We start from the raw sequence: 21,819 nt of genomic DNA, 5'->3' as shown, positions 1-21,819 counted from the left end.
CTTGTTTGTCCTACGTAGTGTTTGTGGCAGTCCTTGCATGGAATTTTGTAGACGACGTTGGTTTTGTCCATGAGTTGTACTGGGTCTTTTAAGTTTGTTAGTTTTTGTTTGAGAGTGTTGGTGGGTTTGTGTGCTACTAGGATTCCGAGGGATCTTAGTAGTCTGGCTGTCATTTCCGAATCTACTTTGATGTATGGTAAGGTGATTAGGGTTTCTGGCTGTGTTTGGTCTGCTTGTCGTGGTTTGTTCTTGAGGAATCTGCGGACTGTATTTTTTTGAGTATCCGTTCTTCTTGAATACGTTGTATAGGTGGTTCTCTGTTTTCTGAAGTTCGTCTGTGCTGCAGTGTGAGGTGGCTCGTTGGAATAGTGTTCTGATACAGCTTTGTTTGTGTGTGTTGGGATGGTTGCTGGTGGAGTTAGGTATTTGGTCAGGGTTTGTCGGTTTTCTGTATACGCAGGTTTGTAGTTCTCTCTGTTCTTTCGACTGATGTCCAGAAATGCGAATTTGTTGTCGGTTTCTTCCTCCTCTGTGGACTTTATGCAGTTGTTCTGGGAAGGAGGGGAAAAGATTGAGGACAGAACTATGAGAGATGGGTTGACCATGGCTGAAGACTCTGTCAACCACTTGGGGGAATGTGGAATCCTTTGAGGAAAAAGGACAATGGGTTGGAGAGTGGAAAGTGGCATCATCAGAGTAGGTGAAATAGAGAAACAGAGAAAATGAAATAGAATCCTTGCAGGGAAGGGGGTGAAAGGAGTTAACTTTGGCAGCTGGTCGGCTTGTAACGGATATTAATGAACAGCCTATCCTGATGGAGTTAAGAAAGCAAAGAGTCAGAGATGGATCAGATGAAATGTGAGTGAAGGATGGAGATTGGAAGCAAAACGCATGAGGAACCTCTCCTCCTTCCTACTTGCGTATTGTCACCACCCTACCATGTTATTGTTAAGGCATCTGAGCATCACTGGTGACTTCTGGTGCCTGTGCCTCACTTTAGCACAACCAGTCTTTGAGACCTGCCATGCATTTTTCATACTGACTATGCAGAACCCTTCTTTCCTTTTCCTGGCTATGTCACTTGTACCTACATAGCCACAATGACTGGAATCTCCTCCTCCCACTACAGATTTTCTCTAGTCCTAAACAAATGTCTAAGCCCTGGCAGTGAGGCAGCTCAGCCATTTGGACTCTGGCTCTTTGCCTCCGAGAACATTTTAAATCTCAGACTACTGTCCCTTACTACCACTGTATTTTTCTTTCTATCCCCACTTGTATTGCTTTCTGTACCACAATGTCCACTCTATAAATCATTCTGTCATTGATATAGGCTGAAATGACCTCAGCTTATTGGACAATTGCAAAAGCTAAGGTTTCTGTATTCCTGCTTTCTGGGTGCTCTTGCCTTTCTTGCGCTCTCCCTCCTGTCGTCCCCATCCCAATCTCTCTGGGAGTAGGCTGTTCGACCCCGCAAACTTCAGGCACCATTCAGTAGGGTCATTGTTGATTTGACATTCCTTATTTCGGGCATGAGCCCTTCTTCAGGAATGGCCCTGAAGAAGGGCTCATGCCCGAAACGTCGATTCTCCTGCTCCTTGGATGATGCCTGACCTGCTGCGCTTTTCCAGCAACACATTTTCAGCTCTGATCTCCAGCATCTGCATCCTCACTTTCTCCTTGACATTCCTCATGTCCCCAGCATCTGCAGTCCTCACTTTCTCCTTGACATTCCTCATGTCCATCTATGCACTTTCCCCGTAACCTGTGATTCCTGGTTCAAGCTGTTTCTTTGAATTAAGTTCAGTTGCTCTTCCTTTGCCTTGTTAAAACTCTGCTTAAGGCTGGGAACTTCAAAAATTAAATGAAGATTTTTAGCTAAATACCGGCTATAAACAAAATCAGATTTATACAAAAGATATTTAAACTTTCTTACCCATTGGTTGCAAGCACTCGCTGCAATAAGGTCAAACTTGTGTTGCTTATTTGTACCTGCTAGAAACAATATAGGCCTCACTCAAGGAATAGGGTCTGTACTTTGGAAACAAAATAAATACATTCAAGCCTTGCAGTTTTTGTAAAAGACCAAGGAGCTTGTGGCCATCCTCTCCCCATTGTTTTGTTCATGCCAACAATTCAATTTCAGTAGACTTGCCAATCAATCAGCATCCTTTTCTCGGTTAGCAAAAGTTGTTGTGATAATTTGAAAACTGCGACTCAAGTTAGAACTGATGAGTACAAGATCAATAGCTTTGAGCAGCCACCTCTCTCCAGATAAGAATTCAGGACTGAATGTTCTTCATTCAGTCAAATGATTGCTGCTCTGTACCTTAATGCCATTGATCTGGCTCCATAATACTTTGTCTTTGAAGACATTTTTTGATTTCAAAATTGAAAATGCCAGTTCTCCTATTTCGGAATTAGTCTACCTACCTTCTGATTATGCTTCAGTCCCAATCAAGTGTGACAATGGAATATGTTATTCAAAGCAGTTTGTATACAGGTACTCTTCCAACCATTTTGAAAAACCATAAGTTTCAAAATCACTTTAGAGATGATTTGTTTAAGGCTGTGTCTCACAAGTAGTTCAGCTGGAGAAGGGGATGACTGAATTTTGAGGAGATAGTCTTCAAGTTCCTTTAGGTTGGCTAATAATCTTTTTCTGTTGAATATTCTCTAATCACCCTGATCAGAGATGTTATTACATACTTCTGGAGCAGATGGGAATTGAACCCAGACCCACCTCAGAAGCTGGCATGCTACCACTGCATCATGAGCCCTCTGCTAACAGCTGGAAAAGTTAATTGTTAATTCCTGACACCTGTGAAATAGTCTCTTTGCTACTTCTAGTAAGAGAGATTCACAACTGAAGTACACTGCAAATCATGCTTTGTGGATTGTCTGATGTGTTTCTCTAGAATAAATGTTCTATTAAACCACAATAAATGATTTAAATAGTGTAGGTGGAGTGACATGAACAGGGTCAGCTACTCTGCTTCAATACTGTAAAACCTGTTTTCAACAGCTCTGAATTGATCATCAGGTAACTTTAGGTATTTAATTTTAACACCATTTGATGCTGTATCATTGCAGGTGGTATTGACCAATCGGTGTTGAAGGAACTGCCCCCTGATCTCCTCGCTGAGATAGAATCTACAATGCCACTTTGTGAGCGTGTCAAAATGAACAAACGGAAACGCAGTACGGTGAAGGAAAAGCCAAACTATGCAGAAATCAGCTCAGATGAGGGTGATAATGACAGTGACTTTGAATGTAAGTATCCTTATTGTTCGAGTAAGCTTGGACAATAGGATAGCAATAAAAATTAATAAAAGGTATTTTGAGACTAGAGATCTAGGCTGGCAGGGAGTGTAAGGAATGGAAAAACATTTAGTTTTAGAAGAGGCTTGAGGAATAACTGAGAAAATCGTCCGATTAAAACATTTGATTATTCAAGAGAAGAACAGGCCGATATTATAGAAGCATAGAAAATAGGTCCAGGAGTAGGCCATTTGGCCCCCGCCACCATTCAATATGATCGTGACTGATCATGCAATTTCAGTATCCCACTCTCACTTTCTCTCCATGCTCCTTAATCTCTTTATCTTTTAGTGGTATTATCATTGGATTAGTAATCCAGTGACCTAAGTAATGTTTGTGGGGCTTGGTTCCAAATTCCAAAAAAAATCTGTAGTTAAGAGTTAATGGACAACTATTGTAAAGTTCCATCAGATATTTTCTCTCCAGAAGGAAATCTGATCCTTGCCTTGTTTTCCCTGCATGTGACTCCAGACCTAAAGTTACTTGGTTGATAACTTATGGTGTGGATGACAAATGGAATTGATTATGATGCGTCACACAAATGTGATTGAGGGATGGGCAGGACTAGAAACTCAGCCCTCTGAGGTATAAAAACTCGGAAAAGACGTCGTATTGCATAATTAGTTAAAGGTACAGTATGTCAAATGAGGCCTTGTAGATAGAGCTTAAGAATAAAAAAAAAACATAGTCGTGCTGTTAGGCCTATATTAGAAGCCCCCAAATAATCGGTGAGCAATTGAGCAGCCATGCACTCAATTCACTGAGGCATATAAAATTATCAATGTGGTTATTATATTAGGGAACTTCAACTTCTCCAACATTAATTGGGATAATCATGGTATAAAGAGTCTCAAGGTGGCACATTTATTGAAATATGTTCAGAAAAGATTTTTATATCAACATGTGGTGATTCTACTAAGGACAGTGTCGAGCTGGACTTAATTTTGGGGAATGAAGCCAGGCATGTTTGAGGTGGCAATGGGGGAGCATTTTATCAACGGTGACCATAACACCATTTTACTTAAATTTGCTATGGAAAAGGAAAAAGATGGTCTGCCAAAAAGAATTTCGGATTGGGGCAAGGCTGATTTTATTAAAATAAGGCAAGTCTGGGTTAAAGTAAACTCAGAACTGCGATTTGAGGGTAAATCTCTAGCAGAGCATTTCAATGAGGCATGGTGGCACACTGGAGATATGTCCACTTTTAAACCCACCAAAACCTCCAATGCCTCCTCGCTGCCTCTATCAATCTGTTCAAGGACCTCTCAGTGCCTCTTCCCAAATTTGTACCTACTTCCTCCTTTTCCTGAATAAAGATCGATATGGAGTGCTAATTTAAAACTCTCAATCAATAACCTTCAGCTCCATGCACAGATTGCCCCCTGGGTCCCTATCCTTTCCCTGTGTTTTTTTCCCTTCCTCGTGATGGGCTTGTAGAACATCTTGGGATCCCCTCTAATCTTGCCAGCTGGTGCTCTTTTCATGCCCCCTCTTTGCTTTCTTAATTGCTTTAAGTTCCGCCTGCACTTCCTAGGCGACTCCAGGGACAATGTTGTTTGCTCCCTTTGTTCCTGGTATATTCCCAAGTTGTCTTATCCAGTCCCAAATGTTCAAAGATATCCAGTGTTTTATTGGATTTAAAAGTGAACATATCTCCAAGGATGAGTTGTACATCAGGCTATAGTGGGTGACAAGGGAGGAAATCACCGGTCCCCTGGCCCAAATTTTCAATTCTTTCTCGCCACTGAAGTGTAAGAGGGAGCTAATATGGCTCCATATTTTAAGAAGGGTGAAGAAAATAGAATCATGAATCTCTACAGAGTGCAAGCAAGCCATTCAGCCATTGTGTCACACCAACCTCCTGAGGAACAGTCCACAAACCTGGAATATATTACATACATTTCTGGTCATAGGGGGGATGTCATTGTACTGGAAGGATTGCAGAGGAGATTCCCCAAGATGCTGCCTGGGATGGAATATCTTAGTTTAAAAAGAAGAGGTTGGAAGTGCTTTGCTTGTTTGCTTTGGTGCAAAAGAGGTTGTGGGGGGAACCTGACAGGGATGTGTAAAATTATGTTGAGCATAGAAAACAGCAGTTCCCTTTTCATTGATGGCTCAGTACAAGAGGGCACAGTTTTAGGATTAAAGGCAGGACTTAGAGGGGACTTTGAACATTTCTTTCACCCAGAAGGTGATGAGAGTCTGGAATATACTGCCCGGGAGGATGGTTGAGTGGGAAACATCACAACCTTTCAAAAGTCATAACTCTCAAGGCTATGGGCTAAATGCTAGAAAGTGGGAAATAGACATGGGCGTACTGGGTGGAAAGATGTCTTTTGTACTGTATGATTCTATGATAACTTGTGTGTCAAATTACAAAGCAGCTTACAGTAGACAACAAGGTGATTCCAAAGCCAGTGCATTAGATCTAAGCTCTGCCATCCTTGCATCTTATTGAATAGTGGTGGTCAACTATCTGGAACCTACTCCAGAACAATATTGTGGGTGTCCATACATCAAATGGATTACAACCGTCCAAGAAGTCAGCTTATTGAGGGTGACAACAATCCTATAAATATGCAAATTGCAGTTGAACATCCTAAGAAACTCTTACAATAAAATGCAAGATAACTATTTTAAAAAATAGTAACACACAGGTTGGGTAATATTGTGTCATTACAAACAAATTTATCATTTGAAAGATGCATACCTATCATGGATTGGTTTGGATGAGTTGCCAAATCACATTGAGTTTAACTATAAAAGCATTAAAGCATTTCCAAAAACAGGCACTACAAAAGAATCCTTACAAAATGATTTAATGCTAATATGAAATCTCTACTTTCAGCTTCCAGGAAGAGGCACAAGAAAGACAGAGGAATGGATAAAGCCTGGGAATGTGAAGAACACGACCGTCGGATTCTAAATGAAATACGAAGAAGCAACTATTCTATTGAAGGCAGACGTAGCTCAGGAAGCAGATATCGGGAGTGTAGCCCTGGATCAGAGGAGGATTCCCCCCCTCCCAGTCTCAGTGATAGTAAGAGTGCATTTCTTGACAATCAAATAAATCAGAATTTATAGAAATGGGCAGACTTTAATTTTTATGTTGCAACTCATTTGTCACCAAAAGTACACTTGCACTGGATATTTAAATTGTGACTTTGCAGACCCTTTACTGACATTGTGGAATTCATCAACTGAGATGGATGAGGTGATTTAAAATTGTAAAACATTTACTGCTACAGGGTCTATTTGGACCAATTTTCTTTCAAAGCTTTTAATTGTCAGTCATTTGTTGGAATTTAAAATACTTGCTGTGTGGGGCAAGGAGTGAGGAGGCTGATCTGTTGGGACACATTTTACTAGAACCAGCTGTGACTTGATCCTAGCAAATCAAATAACTGAAACAAGAGGTAGAAAAAGTTTGGACAAGCAATGGTGATGGAGCAGGTGAGAGCATTAAGCAAGAGAAAATGAATCAATGTATTGTGATTTCACTGAATGAAGACAAATTAGTGAAAAATGGTAAAAGTCTAAAATTTGAAGCAGCTTCATCTGAATGCAAAATTTTTTGCAATAAGGCATTTGATAAGGCTCTGCATTGAAAGTTATTGCAGAAAATTCAAGCTTCGCTTGTCGAGTTTAACATCTTAGAGATTGACAGACTGCTCGTAAGCTTTCAGTTGGTGTCATGAATTTACTAGGAGGAGTGCACTGATAATCACGATCCTTTGTTGCACAAGCTGTTACACTTTGCGTAAACATATAGTATCCCAATAAGGCCACCAGAATGACCAATTTGATGACCTGATTGCTACGAAGGAAAAAGCAATTCACAGAAAAGTAACCACTTATGACATCACATCACTTTAACGAGAACAGTGAAAATATTTCTAAACTATGCAATTTACATTAAAGCCCTTCAAAACCCTAAATCATACACACACTCAAAACGCATTGACAAAGGTTTAATGTCCATACTGTAGCTGGAAAAAGAATTGCCAGTAACCAAAATTCCGAGGATCAAAAGTCTGGATCATGAGGTGAAAAGTTATTTTCTTTCAGCCCTTTTGATTTTAGCAATGATGCCATGCTGTTGTCTGCAGGATGAGAGGCATTCTTTGATCAAGTGAATGTCTGTCTTTTTCATGTATGAATCCTTTCTTTAAATATTCTTATTTTATCTGCCTTTTCCCCCACTCAGAGTGGGCGATGCTGGTTTTCTGTTTGCAGGCTCTGATGTCTTTTGCTCTCTCATTTTGAGCTGCAGAGTACTAAAACACTAACTGCCTAGAGTAACAGTGCTGAATGTCTCTAACTTAAAAGATTCTTGCTGCTGCTCAATCTAATTCTCCATCTTATTGCTTAAAAAAGCAATATTGTATTGCACAGCTAACCAGTAAATACAGCATTTGATAATCAAGTTAAGTGTGTTTCTGGTGGTCTAATTCCAGCAGTCCAATTTGCATTTCAGTTTTTTGTTCTAACTATGAAAAATATATGGTCTCTTATAATAGCAAGGTACAATGAGTAGTGTATCATAGAATCAATGCTGATGCCTCAACATTTAACACATTGTATGAATAATTTAGATAAAGGGATTTAAAGTATGGTTGCTGAATTTGCTGACACAAAATAGGCAAGCAAGAACTGAAAAGGTGCACATCCGTGATTCTGTTAAAAAGGGGTGTTTGTGTACAATGCTCTTGCCTGATAATGTATTGACTCAAAGGTGGTATCAGAATACTAGCTCGTCATCTCAGTCCTAAATGGCCTAGTCCCCTATTATTGGACCATCCTTCTGCATCTGCCCTGTCTCATCCTGTAGAATTTTGTAGATTTCTCTCCGATTCCTCCATGTTCTTCTAAGCTCTAGTGAGTATAGTCCTAACCATTCCATCTCTTCACATACCTCAGTCCTGTCATCACAGGAATCAGTCTGGTAATAGACAAGCACAGTGGGGCTACTTCAAAACTGAAGAAAGCTGGAAGTCTTTGTTTTATATGAAGAGAAGGAAAAGTCAGGAAAAGACCTACCATTACCATCACCTCTGGGGTAGATGTGATGGATTGAATGGTCTCCTCTTGTGATTCTGTGATCTATTTCCCTTTACATACACTACCATAACTGGATACCGTTTGGTTGTGTGACATCTTTCCCTGATCTTTTCCCACACTTCTACTTGCTGCACATACTTTTCCTACTTTTTGCCTACACAGCTGTGTTTTCTGGGCATTGCTGTAATGGAAGCAATGAGAGCTCATGCACAGAAACAGCCTGCAGTGTTGTTTCATTAGCATGAGACTGAGTTGCACCTGTCTTTTACAAAGATGATACTCTTTATGTCTATGATGTCAGGGTTGGAATAAGCCTGTATGAAACCCTGCGTTGACCACACATGCAGTTTTCAGTTCCTGTTAAGTTCAAAATAAGTGTCTTGAGCCTCAAAAACTTATCTCTTTCTCTCACCACAGTGAAAAACCTGCTGAGTTTTGTCAGTGCTTTGCTTTTAGGACATAGGACAGTACAGCACAGTACAGCCCTTTGGCCCTTCATGTAGTGCTGGCCTTCTACCCTGCTGAAAAATCAAACTAAACTACATATCCTTCATTGTACTACCATCCTTCATTGTACTACCATGCCAATCCAAGAGTCGCTTAAATGTCCCTAATGTATCTGACTCTTCTACTGCTGGCAAGAGTGTAGTGCTAGAAAAGCACAGTAGGTCAGGCAGCATCCAAGAAGCAGGAAAATTGATATTTCAGGCAACAGCCCTTCATCAGGAATGAGGCTGGTAGCCTCTGGGAGGGGGTGGGGCTTGGGGAAAGGTAGCTGAGAATGCAGTAGATGATGGAGGTGGGGGTAAAGGTGATAGGTCAAAGGGGAGGGTGGTGCAGATAGTGCACCACTCTCTTGACTCTAATCTCCAGCATCTGCAGTACCCACTTTCGCCTACTGCTGGCAGTATATTCCACGCACCCACCACTCTGTAAAGAACCTACCTCTGACATCTCCCCTAAACCTTCCTCCAATGATCTTAAGATTATGCCCCCTCATGATAGCCATTTCTGCCATGGGAAAAAGTCTGTGTCTACTCAATCTATCTATGCCTCTCATCACCTTCACTCCAATGAGAAAAGCCCTAGCTCCCTTAACTTTTCTTCATAAGACATGCCCTCCAGTCCCGGCAGCATCCTGGTAAACCTCCTCTGGACCCCCTCTCTAAAGCTTCCATATCTTTCCCATGATGAGGTGACTAGAACTGAGCACAATGTTTCAAGTGTGGTCTAACCAGGACTGTATAGAGCTGCAGCATAACCTCCTGACTCTTAAATTCAATCCCCCTGCTAATGAAAGCCAACACACCATATGCCTCAACAACCTTATTAACCTAAGTGGGAACTTTGAGGGATCTATAGACATGGACCCCAAGATCCCTGTGTTCCTCCATATCGCCAAGAATCCTGCCTTTAACCCTGTGTTCTGCATTCAGATTTGACCTTCCCAAGTGAATGAATTGACACTTTTTCCAGGTTAAACTCCATCTGCCACTTATCAGCCCAGTTTTGCATCCCGTCAATGTCCTGTTGCCACATTCAGCAGCCCTCCACACGATCTTTGAGATCTCTAGCACCTGGTGTAGTTTGCTCTGTTGCACTGAGCATCACTGTCAGCCTTTTCTTTCTAGTAGAAGGTTTCTCCTACTGCATGCTACTGCTTCAGCTCCTCAAGAAGGAGCATTTTAGTGAGATTGGTAATTTGGTGTTTTACTAACTCCTAATGGAATTGCTTCTTTCTGGATAGTCATTCTTGATTATCCACTAGTGTTCTAAGATTGCAATTTGCAAAATTTATTTAAACATCATATGTCATATATCCCATTATGTGTCCCAATGTTTAAAAATGGTAACAAGGATAATCCAGGAAATTACAGGCTTGTGAGCTTCATGTCAGTGATAAGGAAAATTATTGGAAAAGATTTTGCGTGACAAGATCTATAAGTGTTTAGAAGCGATAATCAGCATGGATTTGAGCAGGGGAGGTTGTGCCTCACTAACTCAAAGTCATAGAGATGTACAGCATGGAAACAGACCCTTTGGTCCAACCTGTCCATGTCGACCAGATATCCCAACGCAATCTCGTCCCACCTGCCAGCACCCGGCCCATATCCCTCCAAACCCTTCCTATTCATATACCCATCCAAATGCTTGCATCCAAATCATTTATGTAAATGACAAAACGTAGAGGGCCCAGCACCGATCCTTGTGGCACTCCACTGGTCACAGGCCTCCAGTCTGAAAAACAACCTTCCACCACCACCCTCTGTCTTCTACCTTTGAGCCAGTTCAGTATCCAAATGGCTAGTTTTCCCTGTATTCCATGAGATCTAACCTTGCTAATCAGTCTCCCATGGGGAACCTTGTCGAACGCCTTACTGAAGTCCCTATAGATCACATCTGCTCTGCCCTCATCAATCATCTTTGCTACTTCAAAAAACTCAGTCAAGTTTGTGCGACATGATTTCCCACGCACAAAGCCATGTTGACTATCCCGAATCAGTTCTTGCCTTTCCAAATACATGTACATCCTGTCCCTCAGGATTCCCTCCAACAACTTGCCCACCACCGACGTCAGGCTCACTGGCCTATAGTTCCCTGGCTTGTCTTTACCGCCCTTCTTAAACATTGGCACCACGTTTTGTCAACCTCCAGTCTTCCGGCACCTCACCTGTAACTATCTATGATACAAATATCTCAGCAAGATGCCCAGCAATCACTTCTCTAGCTACCCACAGAGTTCTCGGGTGTACCTGATCAGGCCCTGGGGATTTATCCACCTTTAACCATTTCAAGACATCCAGCACTTCCTCCTCTGTAATCTGGACATTTTGCAAGATGTCACCCTCTATTTCCCTCCAGTCAATATCTTCCATGTCCTTTTCCACAGTAAATACTGATGCAAAATATTCATTCAGTATCTCCCCCATTTTCTGTGGCTCCACACAAAGGCCACCTTGCTGATCTTTGAGGGGCCCTATTCTCTCCCTAGTTACCCTTTTGTCCTTAATATATTTGTAAAAATCCTTTGGATTCTCCTTATTTCTATTTGCCAAAGCTATCTTATGTCCCCTTTTTGCCCTCCTGATTTCCCTCTTAAGTATACTCCTACTTCCTTTATACTCTTCTAAGGATTCACTCGATCTATCCTGTCTATACCTGACATATGCTTCCTTCTTTTTCTTAACCAAACCCTCAATTTCTTTAGTCATCCAGCATTCCCTACACTTACCAGCCTTCCCTTTCACCCTGACAGGTATATACTTCCTCTGGATTCTTGTTATCTCATTTCTGATGGCTTCCCATTTTTCAACCGTCCCTTTACCTGTGAACATCTGCCTCCAATCAGCTTTTGAAAGTTCTTGCCTAATACCGTCGAAATTGGCCTTTCTCCAATTTAGAACTTCAACTTTTAGATCTGGTCTATCCTTTGCCATCACTATTTTAAAACAAATAGAATTATGGTCGCTGGCCTCAAAGTGCTCCTCCACTGACACCTCAGTCACCTGCCCTGCCTTATTTCCCAAGAGTAGGTCAAGATTTGCACCTTCTCTAGTAGGTACATCCACATACTGAATCAGAAAATTGTCTTGTACACACTTCAAAAATTCCTCTCCATCTAAACCTTTAACACTATAGCAGTCCCAGTCGATGTTTGGAAAGTTAAAATCCCCTACCATAACCACCCTATTATTCTTACAGATTGCTGAGATCTCCTTACAAGTTTGTTTCTCAATTTCCCTCTGACTATTGGGGGGTCTATAATACAATCCCAATAAGATGATCATCCCTTTCTTATTTCTCAGTTCCAAATAACTTCCCTGGATGTATTTCTGGGAATCTCCTCCCTCAGTACAGCTGTAATGCTATCCCTTATCAAAAATGCCACTCCCCCTCCTCTCTTGCCTCCCTTTCTATCCTTCCTGTAGCATTTGTATCCTGGAACATTAAGCTGCCAGTCCTGCCCGTCCCTGAGCCATGTTTCCGTAATTGCTATGATATCCCAGTCCCATGTTCCTAACCATGCCCTGAGTTCATCTGCCTTCTCTGTTAGGCTCCTTGCATTGAAATAAATTTATTAGTCCTTCCTTGTCCCTGACTGTTTGACTCATGTCTGTTCTCAGCTGTACCCATCTCTGATCGATCTCTTTCCTTGCTATCTCCCTGGGTCCTACCCCACCACCTTACTAGTTTAAATCCTCCCAAGCAGTTCTAGCAAATTTCCCTGCCAGTATATTAGTCCCCTTCCAATTTAGGTGCAATCCATCCTCCTTGTACAGGTCACTTGTACCCCAAAAGAGATTCCAATGATCCAAAATTGTGAATCCTTCACCCATACACCAGCTCCTTAGCCATGCATTCATCTGCTCTATCCTCCTATGCCTATCCAATGCCCGTTTAAAAGCCCATAAAGAGGGAGAGTCCACCACTGCTACTGGCAGGGCATTCCATGAACTCACGACTCGCTGAGTAAAGAACCTACCCCTAACATCTGTCCTATACCTACCACCCCTTAATTTAAAGCTATGCCCCCTCGTAATAGCTGACTCCATACGTGGAAAAAGGTTCTCACGGTCAACCCTATCTAAACCCCTAATCATCTTGTACATCTCTATCAAGTCACCCCTAAACCTCCTTTTCGCCAATGAAAACAACCCCAAGTGGTTCCACATCCTTCCTATAGTATGGCGACCAAAACTGCACACAATACTCCAGGTGCGGCCGCACCAGAGTCTTATACAACTGCAACATGATCTCAGGACTCCGGAACTCAGTTCCTCTACCAATAAAAGCCAGTACGCCATATGCCGCCTTCACCGCACTATTTACCTGGATGGCAACTTTCAAAGATCTGTGTACATGGACACCAAGATCCCTCTGCTCATCCACACTACCAAGTATCCGACCATTAGCCCAGTACCCCATCTTTTTGTTACTCTTACCAAAGTGAATCACCTCACACTTACCTACATTGAACTCCATTTGCCACCTTTCTGCCCAGTTCTGCAGCTTATCTATATCCCGCTGTAACCTGCCACATCCTTCCTCACTGTCATCAACTCCTCCGACTTTTGTATCATCCGCAAACTTGCTCACCCAACCTTCTAGCCCCTCCTCCAGGTCATTTATAAAAATGACAAACAGCAATGGTCCCAAAACAGATCTTTGCGGAACACCGCTAGTAACTGCACTCCAAGATGAACCTTTACCATCAACTACTACCCTCTGTCTTCTTCCAGCCAGCCAATTCCTAATCCAAACCTCCAACTCCCCCTCAATGCCATACCTCCCTATTTTTTGCAGTAGCCTACCATGGGGAACTTTATCAAATGCCTTACTAAAATCCATATACACCACATCTACCGCTTTCCCCTCGTCCATCTCCTTAGTCACCTTCTCAAAGAATTCAATAAGGTTTGTGAGGCTCGACCTGCCCTTCACAAAACCATGCTAACTATCCTTGATCACATTATTCCTATCCAGATGTTCATAAATCCTATCCCTTACAATTCTCTCTAAGACTTTGCCCACTACAGAAGTGAGACTCACCGGCCTATAGTTACTAGGGTTCTCCCTACTCCACTTTTTGAACAAGGGAACCACATTTGCTAGCCTCCAGTCTTCTGGCACTATTCCTGTAGACAACGAGGACATAAAAATCAAGGTCAATGGCTCTGCAATCTCCTCCCTTGCTTCCCAGAGAATCCTAGGATAAATGCCATCAGGCCCAGGGGACTTATCTATTTTCACCCTTTCCAGAATTTCTAACACCTCTTCTCTACATACCTCAAAGCCATCCATTCTACTTAATTGTGACTCAGTATTCACATCGGCAACAATGTCCTGTTCCTGAGTGAATACTGACGAAACGTATTCATTCAGTGTCTCCCCAATCTCTTCAGCTTCCACACGCAACTTCTCACTACTATCCTTGACTGGACCTATTCCTACCCTAGTCATTCTTTTATTCCTGACATACCTATAGAAAGCCTTGGGGTTTTCCCTAATCCTACCAACTAAGGACCTTTCATGTCCCGTCCTTGCTGCTCTTAGCTCTCTCTTCAGGTCCTTCCTAGCTACCTTATAACTCTCAATCGCTCCAATTGAACCTTCATGCCTCATCTTTACATAGGCCGCCCTCTTCCATTTAACAAGGGATTCCAATTCTTTATTAAACCACGGCTCCCTCACACGACGCTTTCCTCCCTGTCTGACAGGTACATACTTATCAAGGACACTCAATAGTTGCTCCTTGAACAAGCTCCACATATCAATTACGCCCTTGCCTTGAAGCCTACTTTTCCAAGCCACGCATCCTAAGTCATGCCTCACCGCATCATAATTTCCCTGCTCCCAGCTATAACTCTTGCCCTGCAGTGCACACTTATCCCTCTCCATCACTAGAGTAAATGTCACCGAATTATGGTCACTGTCCCCAAAGTGCTCACCTACCTCTAATTCTAACACCTGGCCTGGTTCGTTACCCAGAACCAAATCCAGTATGGCCTCACCTCTTGTTGGCCTATCTACATATTGTGTCAGGAAACCATCCTGCACACATTGGACAAACACCGACCCATCTAACGAACTAGAGCTATAGCTTTCCCAATCAATATCAGGAAAGTTAAAGTCCCCCATAACAACCACCCTATTACTTTCACTCTTCTCCTGAATCATCCTCGCAATCCTTTCTTCTACGTTTCCAGGACTATTAGGAGGCCTGTAAAAAAACTCCTAACAGGGTGACCTCACCTTTCCTTTTCCTAACCTCAGCCCAAACTACCTCAGATGGCGAGTCTTCATCCATCGTCCTTTCCACTGCTGTAATACGATCTTTGACAAGCAATGCCACACCTCCCCCTCTTTTACCCCCACCTCTGACCCTACTAAAACATTTAAACCCTGGAACCTGCAACAGCCAATCCTGTCCTGTTCTACCCATGTCTCCGTAATAGCCACAACATCGAAGTCCCAGGTACCAACCCACGTTGCAAGTTCACCTACCTTATTTCGTATACTTCTTGCATTGAAGTATACACACTTCAAGACACTTTCCTGTTTACAGGCACCCTCCTTTGAGATTGATGCCATGTTCCTAACCGCCCTACACTCCAGGTCCTGCACCCTAAAGCTACAGTCCAGGTTCCCATGCCCCTGCAGAGTTAGTTTAAACCCCCCCCCAAGAGCACTAGCAAACTTCCCGCCAAGGATACTGGTGCCCCTCAGGTTCAGGTGTAGACCATCCTGTTTATAGAGGTCCCACCTTCCCCAGAAAGAACCTCAGTTATCCAAATACCGGAATCCCTCCCTCCTGCACCATCCCTGTAGCCACGCATTTAACTGTTCTCTCTCCCTATTCCACGACTCTCTATCACGTGGCATGGGTAACAAACCAGAGACAACTCTGTTTGTTCCAACTCTGAGCTTCCAACCTAGCTCCCTGAAAGCCTGCCTAACATCCTCAGCCCTTCTCCTACCTACGTCGTTGATACTAATATGGACCACGACTTCGGGCTGCTCCCCCTCCCCCTTAAGGACCCGGAAAACACGATCAGAGACATCACGTACCCTTGCACCTGGGAGGCAACATACCAAACTTGAGTCTTTCGCCCCCACAAAACCGCCTATCTGTGCCCCGAACTATTGAGTCCCCAATTACTGTTACTCTGCTCTTCTCCACCCTTCCCTTCTGAACAACGGGGACAGGCTCCATGCCAGAGGCCTGAACCCCATTGCTTACCCCTGGTAAGTCGTCCCCCCCACAAGTATCCAAAACCGTATTCTTGTTCTTGAGGGGAACGGCCGCAGGGGGTCCCTGCACTGGCTGCTTCCTCCCAGTCCCCCTCACTGTCACCCATCTGTCTGCAATCTTTGGAGTTACTATTTCCCTAAAGCTCTGATCTATGACCTCCTCTGCCTCCCGAATGATCCTAAGTTCATCCAACTCCAGCTCCAGTTCCCTAACACGGTCTTGGAGGAGTTGGAGATGGGTGCACTTCCTGCAAGTGTAATCAGCAGGGACGACCATGGCATCCCTCACCTCAAATATGTTGCAAGAGGAACATTGCACTGCCTTCACTGCCATCCCTCTAAAAGTAACCTTTTTTTAAAAAAAAATCTTGGTGTAAAGATTAAAACAAGCAAAATGCAGCACTTACCTACTTACCACAACGGGTCTTATTATTAGGTTAGAGGAGGAGGGCGGGTGGGAGACACTACCTCTGTAGTGCCTCGGGTTCTTCTGCGCGCTTTTATAGGGAAAAAACCTACCTGGCTGCCCCCTGGTCTTCGTCACTTCCCCCTGCTGCTCCCGCTCTTTCTGTGAAGAGAAAAAAAAACACCGCTGCCCGCTACCGGTAAGTAATTTTAAAACAAACTGTCTCACCTTAGCTGTAGCCTTCCGGGTTTCTTTACACTCTGCTGCTGCTCGCACTCAAAATCAGGTTTAATTGGAAGCACACTAGCTTTACAATTAAACCTGTTGGACTATTACCTGGTGTTGTGTGATTTTTAACTTTGTACAAAACTGGCATCTCCGAATCATCTTTAAATACAGATGAGGAAGGACACCACTTCGACTGGGACAACACATCCATCCTAGGTCACGTCAAACACAGACACTTATAAGAAGTATGGCATTCCAACTGGTACTCTATGAACAATCACATCGATTTGGACCCCATCTACCACCCTCTGAGAAAAAGAACAGGAAATGACATCACCAGCACAGGAACTGACATTGCCAGCCCGAGAAAACCCAAACACAAATTGAAAACAGGACATAACACCAACGCTTCACTGGAGACTCACTGATGATGTTACCTAGTTTGGTGATAAAACGTCTAAAAACAAACCTTCCAGCTCAGCGAGCAAACTTAGATCCAGAACCTCAACCTGAGCTATACATCTTCTCAAAACTCACTAAAGTCCAATGAATATAATCCCAGTTACTCAGTTTGTCCTCATAAACCCACCTCCTCAACTCTGGAATCAACTTAGTGAATCTCCTTTTGCACCCTCTCCACTTCTCATGTAAGAAGACCAAAACTGCATGTAGTACTCCATGTGTAGCCTCATCAGCACCCCATGCAGCTGCAACTTAACCTTTCTGCTCTTAATTTGCTGCCTGAACTACCTGTTGCACCTGCAAACCAATCTTCTGTGATTCATGCACAAAGACAACCAGGTCTGTTTGCACAGCAGCATGCTGCAATTTTGTACCATTCAAATAATAGTCCTTTTTACTGTTGTTGCTACCAAAATGAATGACTTCATATTTATCTGCATTGTACTCCATTTGCCAGACCTTTGCCTGCTCACTCAAACTATCTATATCCCTCTGCACACTTTGCTCTGCCACTGATTTGATTAGATTAGATTAGATTACTTACAGTGTGGAAACTGGCCCTTCGGCCCAACAAGTCCACACCGACCCGCCGAAGCGCACCCACCCAGACCCATTCCCCTACATTTACCCCTGCACCTATCTTAGTGTCATCTAACTTTGACACAATGCACATTGTCCCCAATTCTCAATCACTTGTGTAAATTGTGAACAATTGCGGTCCCAACACTGATCCCTGATGCACAGCACTCTTCGCCAACCAGCAAAGCACTCCATTATCCGCACTTTGTTTCCTATTAGTTAACCAATCCTCTATCCACGCTAATATATTGCCCATAAAACCGTGCATCTTTATCTTATGCCACACCTTGTCGAATGCTTTTTAGAAATCTAGGTACACCACATATACCGGGTCCCTGTTGTCCACCACACTCGTAATGTCTTCATAGAAGTCCAGTAGATTAGTTAAACATGACCTGCCTTTCATGAACCCATGCTGCATCTATCCAATGGGACAATTTCTATCGAGATATTTTGCTATTTCTTCCTTGATAGATTGAAGCATTTTCCCCACTAACCAGCCTATAATTCCCCATCTTTTGTCTACCTCTTTTTAAACAGTAATATCGCACATGCTGTTTTCCGATTTGCTGGAACTACCCCAGAATCCAGCGAATTTTGGAAAATTACGAGTGCATTTGCTATTTCTCCCATCATTGTTTTAGTACCCTGGGATGCATTTCATCCAGGCTAGGAGACTTGTTTACCTTTAGCTCCATTTGTTTGCCCAAATGACTATTTTCATTGTTTCTAGGTCCTTACTTATCTTTATCTCCTTGTCATCAGTTATTGGCATGTTATCTGTGTCCTCCACTGTGAAGACTGACCCAAGATACCTGTTCAGTGCCTTGGCTGTCTCTTCATTTCCAGTTATTAAATTCACCTTCTCATCCTCTAAAGGACCAGTGTTCACATTGTTCGCCACATTTTGTTTTATATATTTGTAGAAACCTTTGCTATCTGCCTTCATATTCTGAGCTAGTTTACTCTCATAATCTATCTTAGTTTTCTTTATAGCTTTTTTTGTGGATTTCTGTTGACCTTTAAAGTTTTCCCAATCTTCTAGTTTCCCACTGGTCTTTCCCACTTCATATGCCTTATCTTTTCATTTGGTAGTGTCCCTTATTTCCTTAGACATCATGGTAGATTCCCCCTTTCCTATAGTGCTTCTTTTTCTCTGGTATATACTTTCACTGAGCACTTTAAAAACTGCTTTGAGAGTCCTCCACTGTTCCTCAATTGTCCCATCATATAGTCTTTAGTTCCAGTCTACTGTAGCCAACTCCTCCCTTATCTTGTTGTAGCCTCTTTTGTTTTAGCACAGGACCCTGGTATTGGATTTTATCTTCTCACATTCCATCTATATTCTAAATTCAACCATTCTGTGACCGCTCCTTCCAAGAGGATCTCTCACTATGAGATCATTAATTATTCCTGTCTCATTACCCCGGACCTAGGATGGCTTGTTCCATTGCATACTATTGGCGGAAACTATCATGGATACATTTAATGAACTCCTCCTTGAGGCTGCCTTGACCAACCTGGTTCAACCAGTTGATAGAGATTAAAATCCTCCATGATAGGTGCTGTACCATTTTTACAGGCATTGGATATTTAATCATTTATTGTCCACCCCAATGTGATGTTATTGTTTGGTGGCCTATTGACTACGCCTATCCATTTCTTCTTAGAATTTCTAATTTCCACTCAATTGGATTCAGCGTTATTCTCTGTTGAACCTGTATCATCTCTCTGCTGGTGTGATGTCATCCTTTAAATATCAAAGCTACACCACTTCCCTTACCTTTTCACCTGTCCTTCTAAATAGTCTGATACCTCTAGATATTTAATTCCCATCATGGTCATCCTGCAACCGTGTCTCTGTAAAGGCTACTAAATCATACTCCTTTGCGATGATTTTTGCCGTTAACTCATCTACCTTGTTTTGAATGCTATGAGCATTATCTCTACAGCCTTCTGCGGTAAATTCCAGAGACTAACCACCCTCTGGCTGAAGAAATTACTCTATATCTCAGTTCTACGGGCTGTCCCTTCACTTTGAGGCCTCAGTATTCTGTAAGTCTTGATGGGATCTTCCCTAACCAAACCAACCAAAATCCTTCTAAACCGCATGGAGTATAGACCTAGACCACAACCCCATCTCCAATGACAAGCCCTTGTAAACCTCTGGACCCCCTCCAATGCCAGTCCACACCTCCTTCGATACAGTTCCCAAAACTGCTCTCAATATTACAAATATGATCTGACCAGAACCTTATACAGCCCCAGCAATGCATTTCTGCTCTTGTATTCTTGTCCTCTTTACATGAATGCTAATGTTACCTTTCCTTTCCTAACTGCCAACTTTTATTTTGTATTAATGTTGTCTCTGTCCATTGTCAACCATGGTTGCCTTGTCCTCCTCTTACATTGATTATTCTTCTTTAAGATGAATTTCTGCTGTGCGTCACAGAAACTCTTGTGATTGCTGCTCCAATGTCTTTCCTGGTGACCTCCGCTTCCAATTAATTTTGGCTCCCTCTTGCCTCATGTCATACCATCCTAAAGATTTAGTACCCTCTGAATGAAGGAATTCCTTCTCATCTCATTTCTAGTTAGCTTACTCCTTATTAAGAGACTGTCCCCTGGTTCTGGGGCACCCCACTACCAAGTAAGGGAAAACATTACTTCTCCCATGTCTAGCTGTGTAGAATTTTGTAAACTTCCATGAGATCACCTTTAATTATTCTAAACTTTGGAGAATGCAGGATCATTAGATTGGTGAACCTCTACATTCCCTTTATGGCAAATGCATCCATACTTAATGGAACTTGTATATGTTCATCCGACTTGAAAATAATCACAGCTTAATAATTTCTTATGAATTCATCTTTCACTGAGTGTTCAGTATCTTTTCAAAGAGATTGAGGAACTGTGTGCAGAGAAAGCATATGTATCGTCACATATGTGTGCAGAGATATTGTCACATCTCTGGTTTATGCCATTATTCAGTAGGCAATGTGCCAAGCACATCTGTTAGGCTGTGGGGAAAGAGCAGTCAAATGCAATCATTTAGATAACTAAATCTTGGCTGAATATGATGAACCAAATTATAACTTTCTGTGGTATATAATTTTATGGCAAATAAGATGTTTAGACATTGGGATGCCAGTGAACTTAAGAAGGCTTGCACTTGTACCATCAGGATTAAAACAGTCGCATACAAGTTTCAAAACTTTGTGTGCCTTATGTATTTTTTTCTTTGCAAAGATTATTAAATTCTGATGTTTCAAAAAGCATGATGACTCAGTAGCTAGCCAGTACGGATAAAGTGCTACGAATCATGCCTGCCTCCAGACATGTTTATATAATATGCCTTCTGACTAAGAATAGTTCATATGTTTGTGCTGTGATATTTCTGTACTTTGCTTACAATGTACACTGTTTCTGACAATTTCATGTTCTGCTTATGCCTACAGTCCTGCATTGTCATTTGATTTGGTTTTTTGCTGTTCATTATAGTAATCTTGACTGTAACTGACTAAATCAAAACTTCATAATTTTACCAAGTATGAGACTTGATGTAATTTTTATTTACAGTTGCCAAAAAAATGAGAAAAAGAGAAAAACAAAAGAAGAGGAAAGCATATGAGCCTAAACTTACTCCTGAAGGTAAATTCACAATCTCAAATATTTCAGACATGGAGTTTGACTACTTTGACTACTTTTGGGCTTTTAAAATGCTGTAACAATGTTAGTTGACAGAGGGACACGACTTGCAGCTTGACACTCCAGGATTTTGATTTTCAGGCAAGCATGACGAGCGAGAGAGAGAGATTAACTGATGAGGGAAAATATCACAGCTGTAATGAGGGCTCCTCCAGCAAGGCCATATGGGTAGAGCTCAGGAACAGGAAAGCTGCAATCACTCTGGGGTTGTAATACAAGCCTCCCAACGACTACTGGGTGATAGAGGAACAGATATGTAGGCAGATTATGGAAAAATGTAAAAACAGCAGTGTTGTTGCGGTGGA

General features: G+C 42.3%; 1 protein-coding gene across 4 annotated transcripts in view; it reads left to right on the top strand.

The window, feature by feature from the left end:
- Positions 1 to 21,819, top strand: part of LOC122556264 (nipped-B-like protein) — a 547,720-nt gene that overhangs the window by 215,341 nt on the left and 310,560 nt on the right. For all 4 annotated transcript variants that reach the window (XM_043702901.2, XM_043702895.2, XM_043702914.2 and 1 more), the window contains 3 exons: positions 3,091 to 3,270; positions 6,167 to 6,358; positions 21,386 to 21,457. In XM_043702901.2, coding sequence (XP_043558836.2) covers positions 3,091 to 3,270; positions 6,167 to 6,358; positions 21,386 to 21,457 — 444 coding nt within the window. The remainder of the gene's footprint in view (positions 1 to 3,090; positions 3,271 to 6,166; positions 6,359 to 21,385; positions 21,458 to 21,819) is intronic.

This window comes from Chiloscyllium plagiosum, unplaced genomic scaffold (genome assembly GCF_037043375.1).
Source record: "Chiloscyllium plagiosum isolate Xiang-an unplaced genomic scaffold, Cpla_swu_hap1 HiC_scaffold_2, whole genome shotgun sequence".
NCBI classification, from domain to species: Eukaryota; Metazoa; Chordata; class Chondrichthyes; order Orectolobiformes; family Hemiscylliidae; genus Chiloscyllium; species Chiloscyllium plagiosum.
Note: the sequence above shows the minus strand (reverse complement) of the source record. Positions and strands in the feature narration are given on the sequence as shown.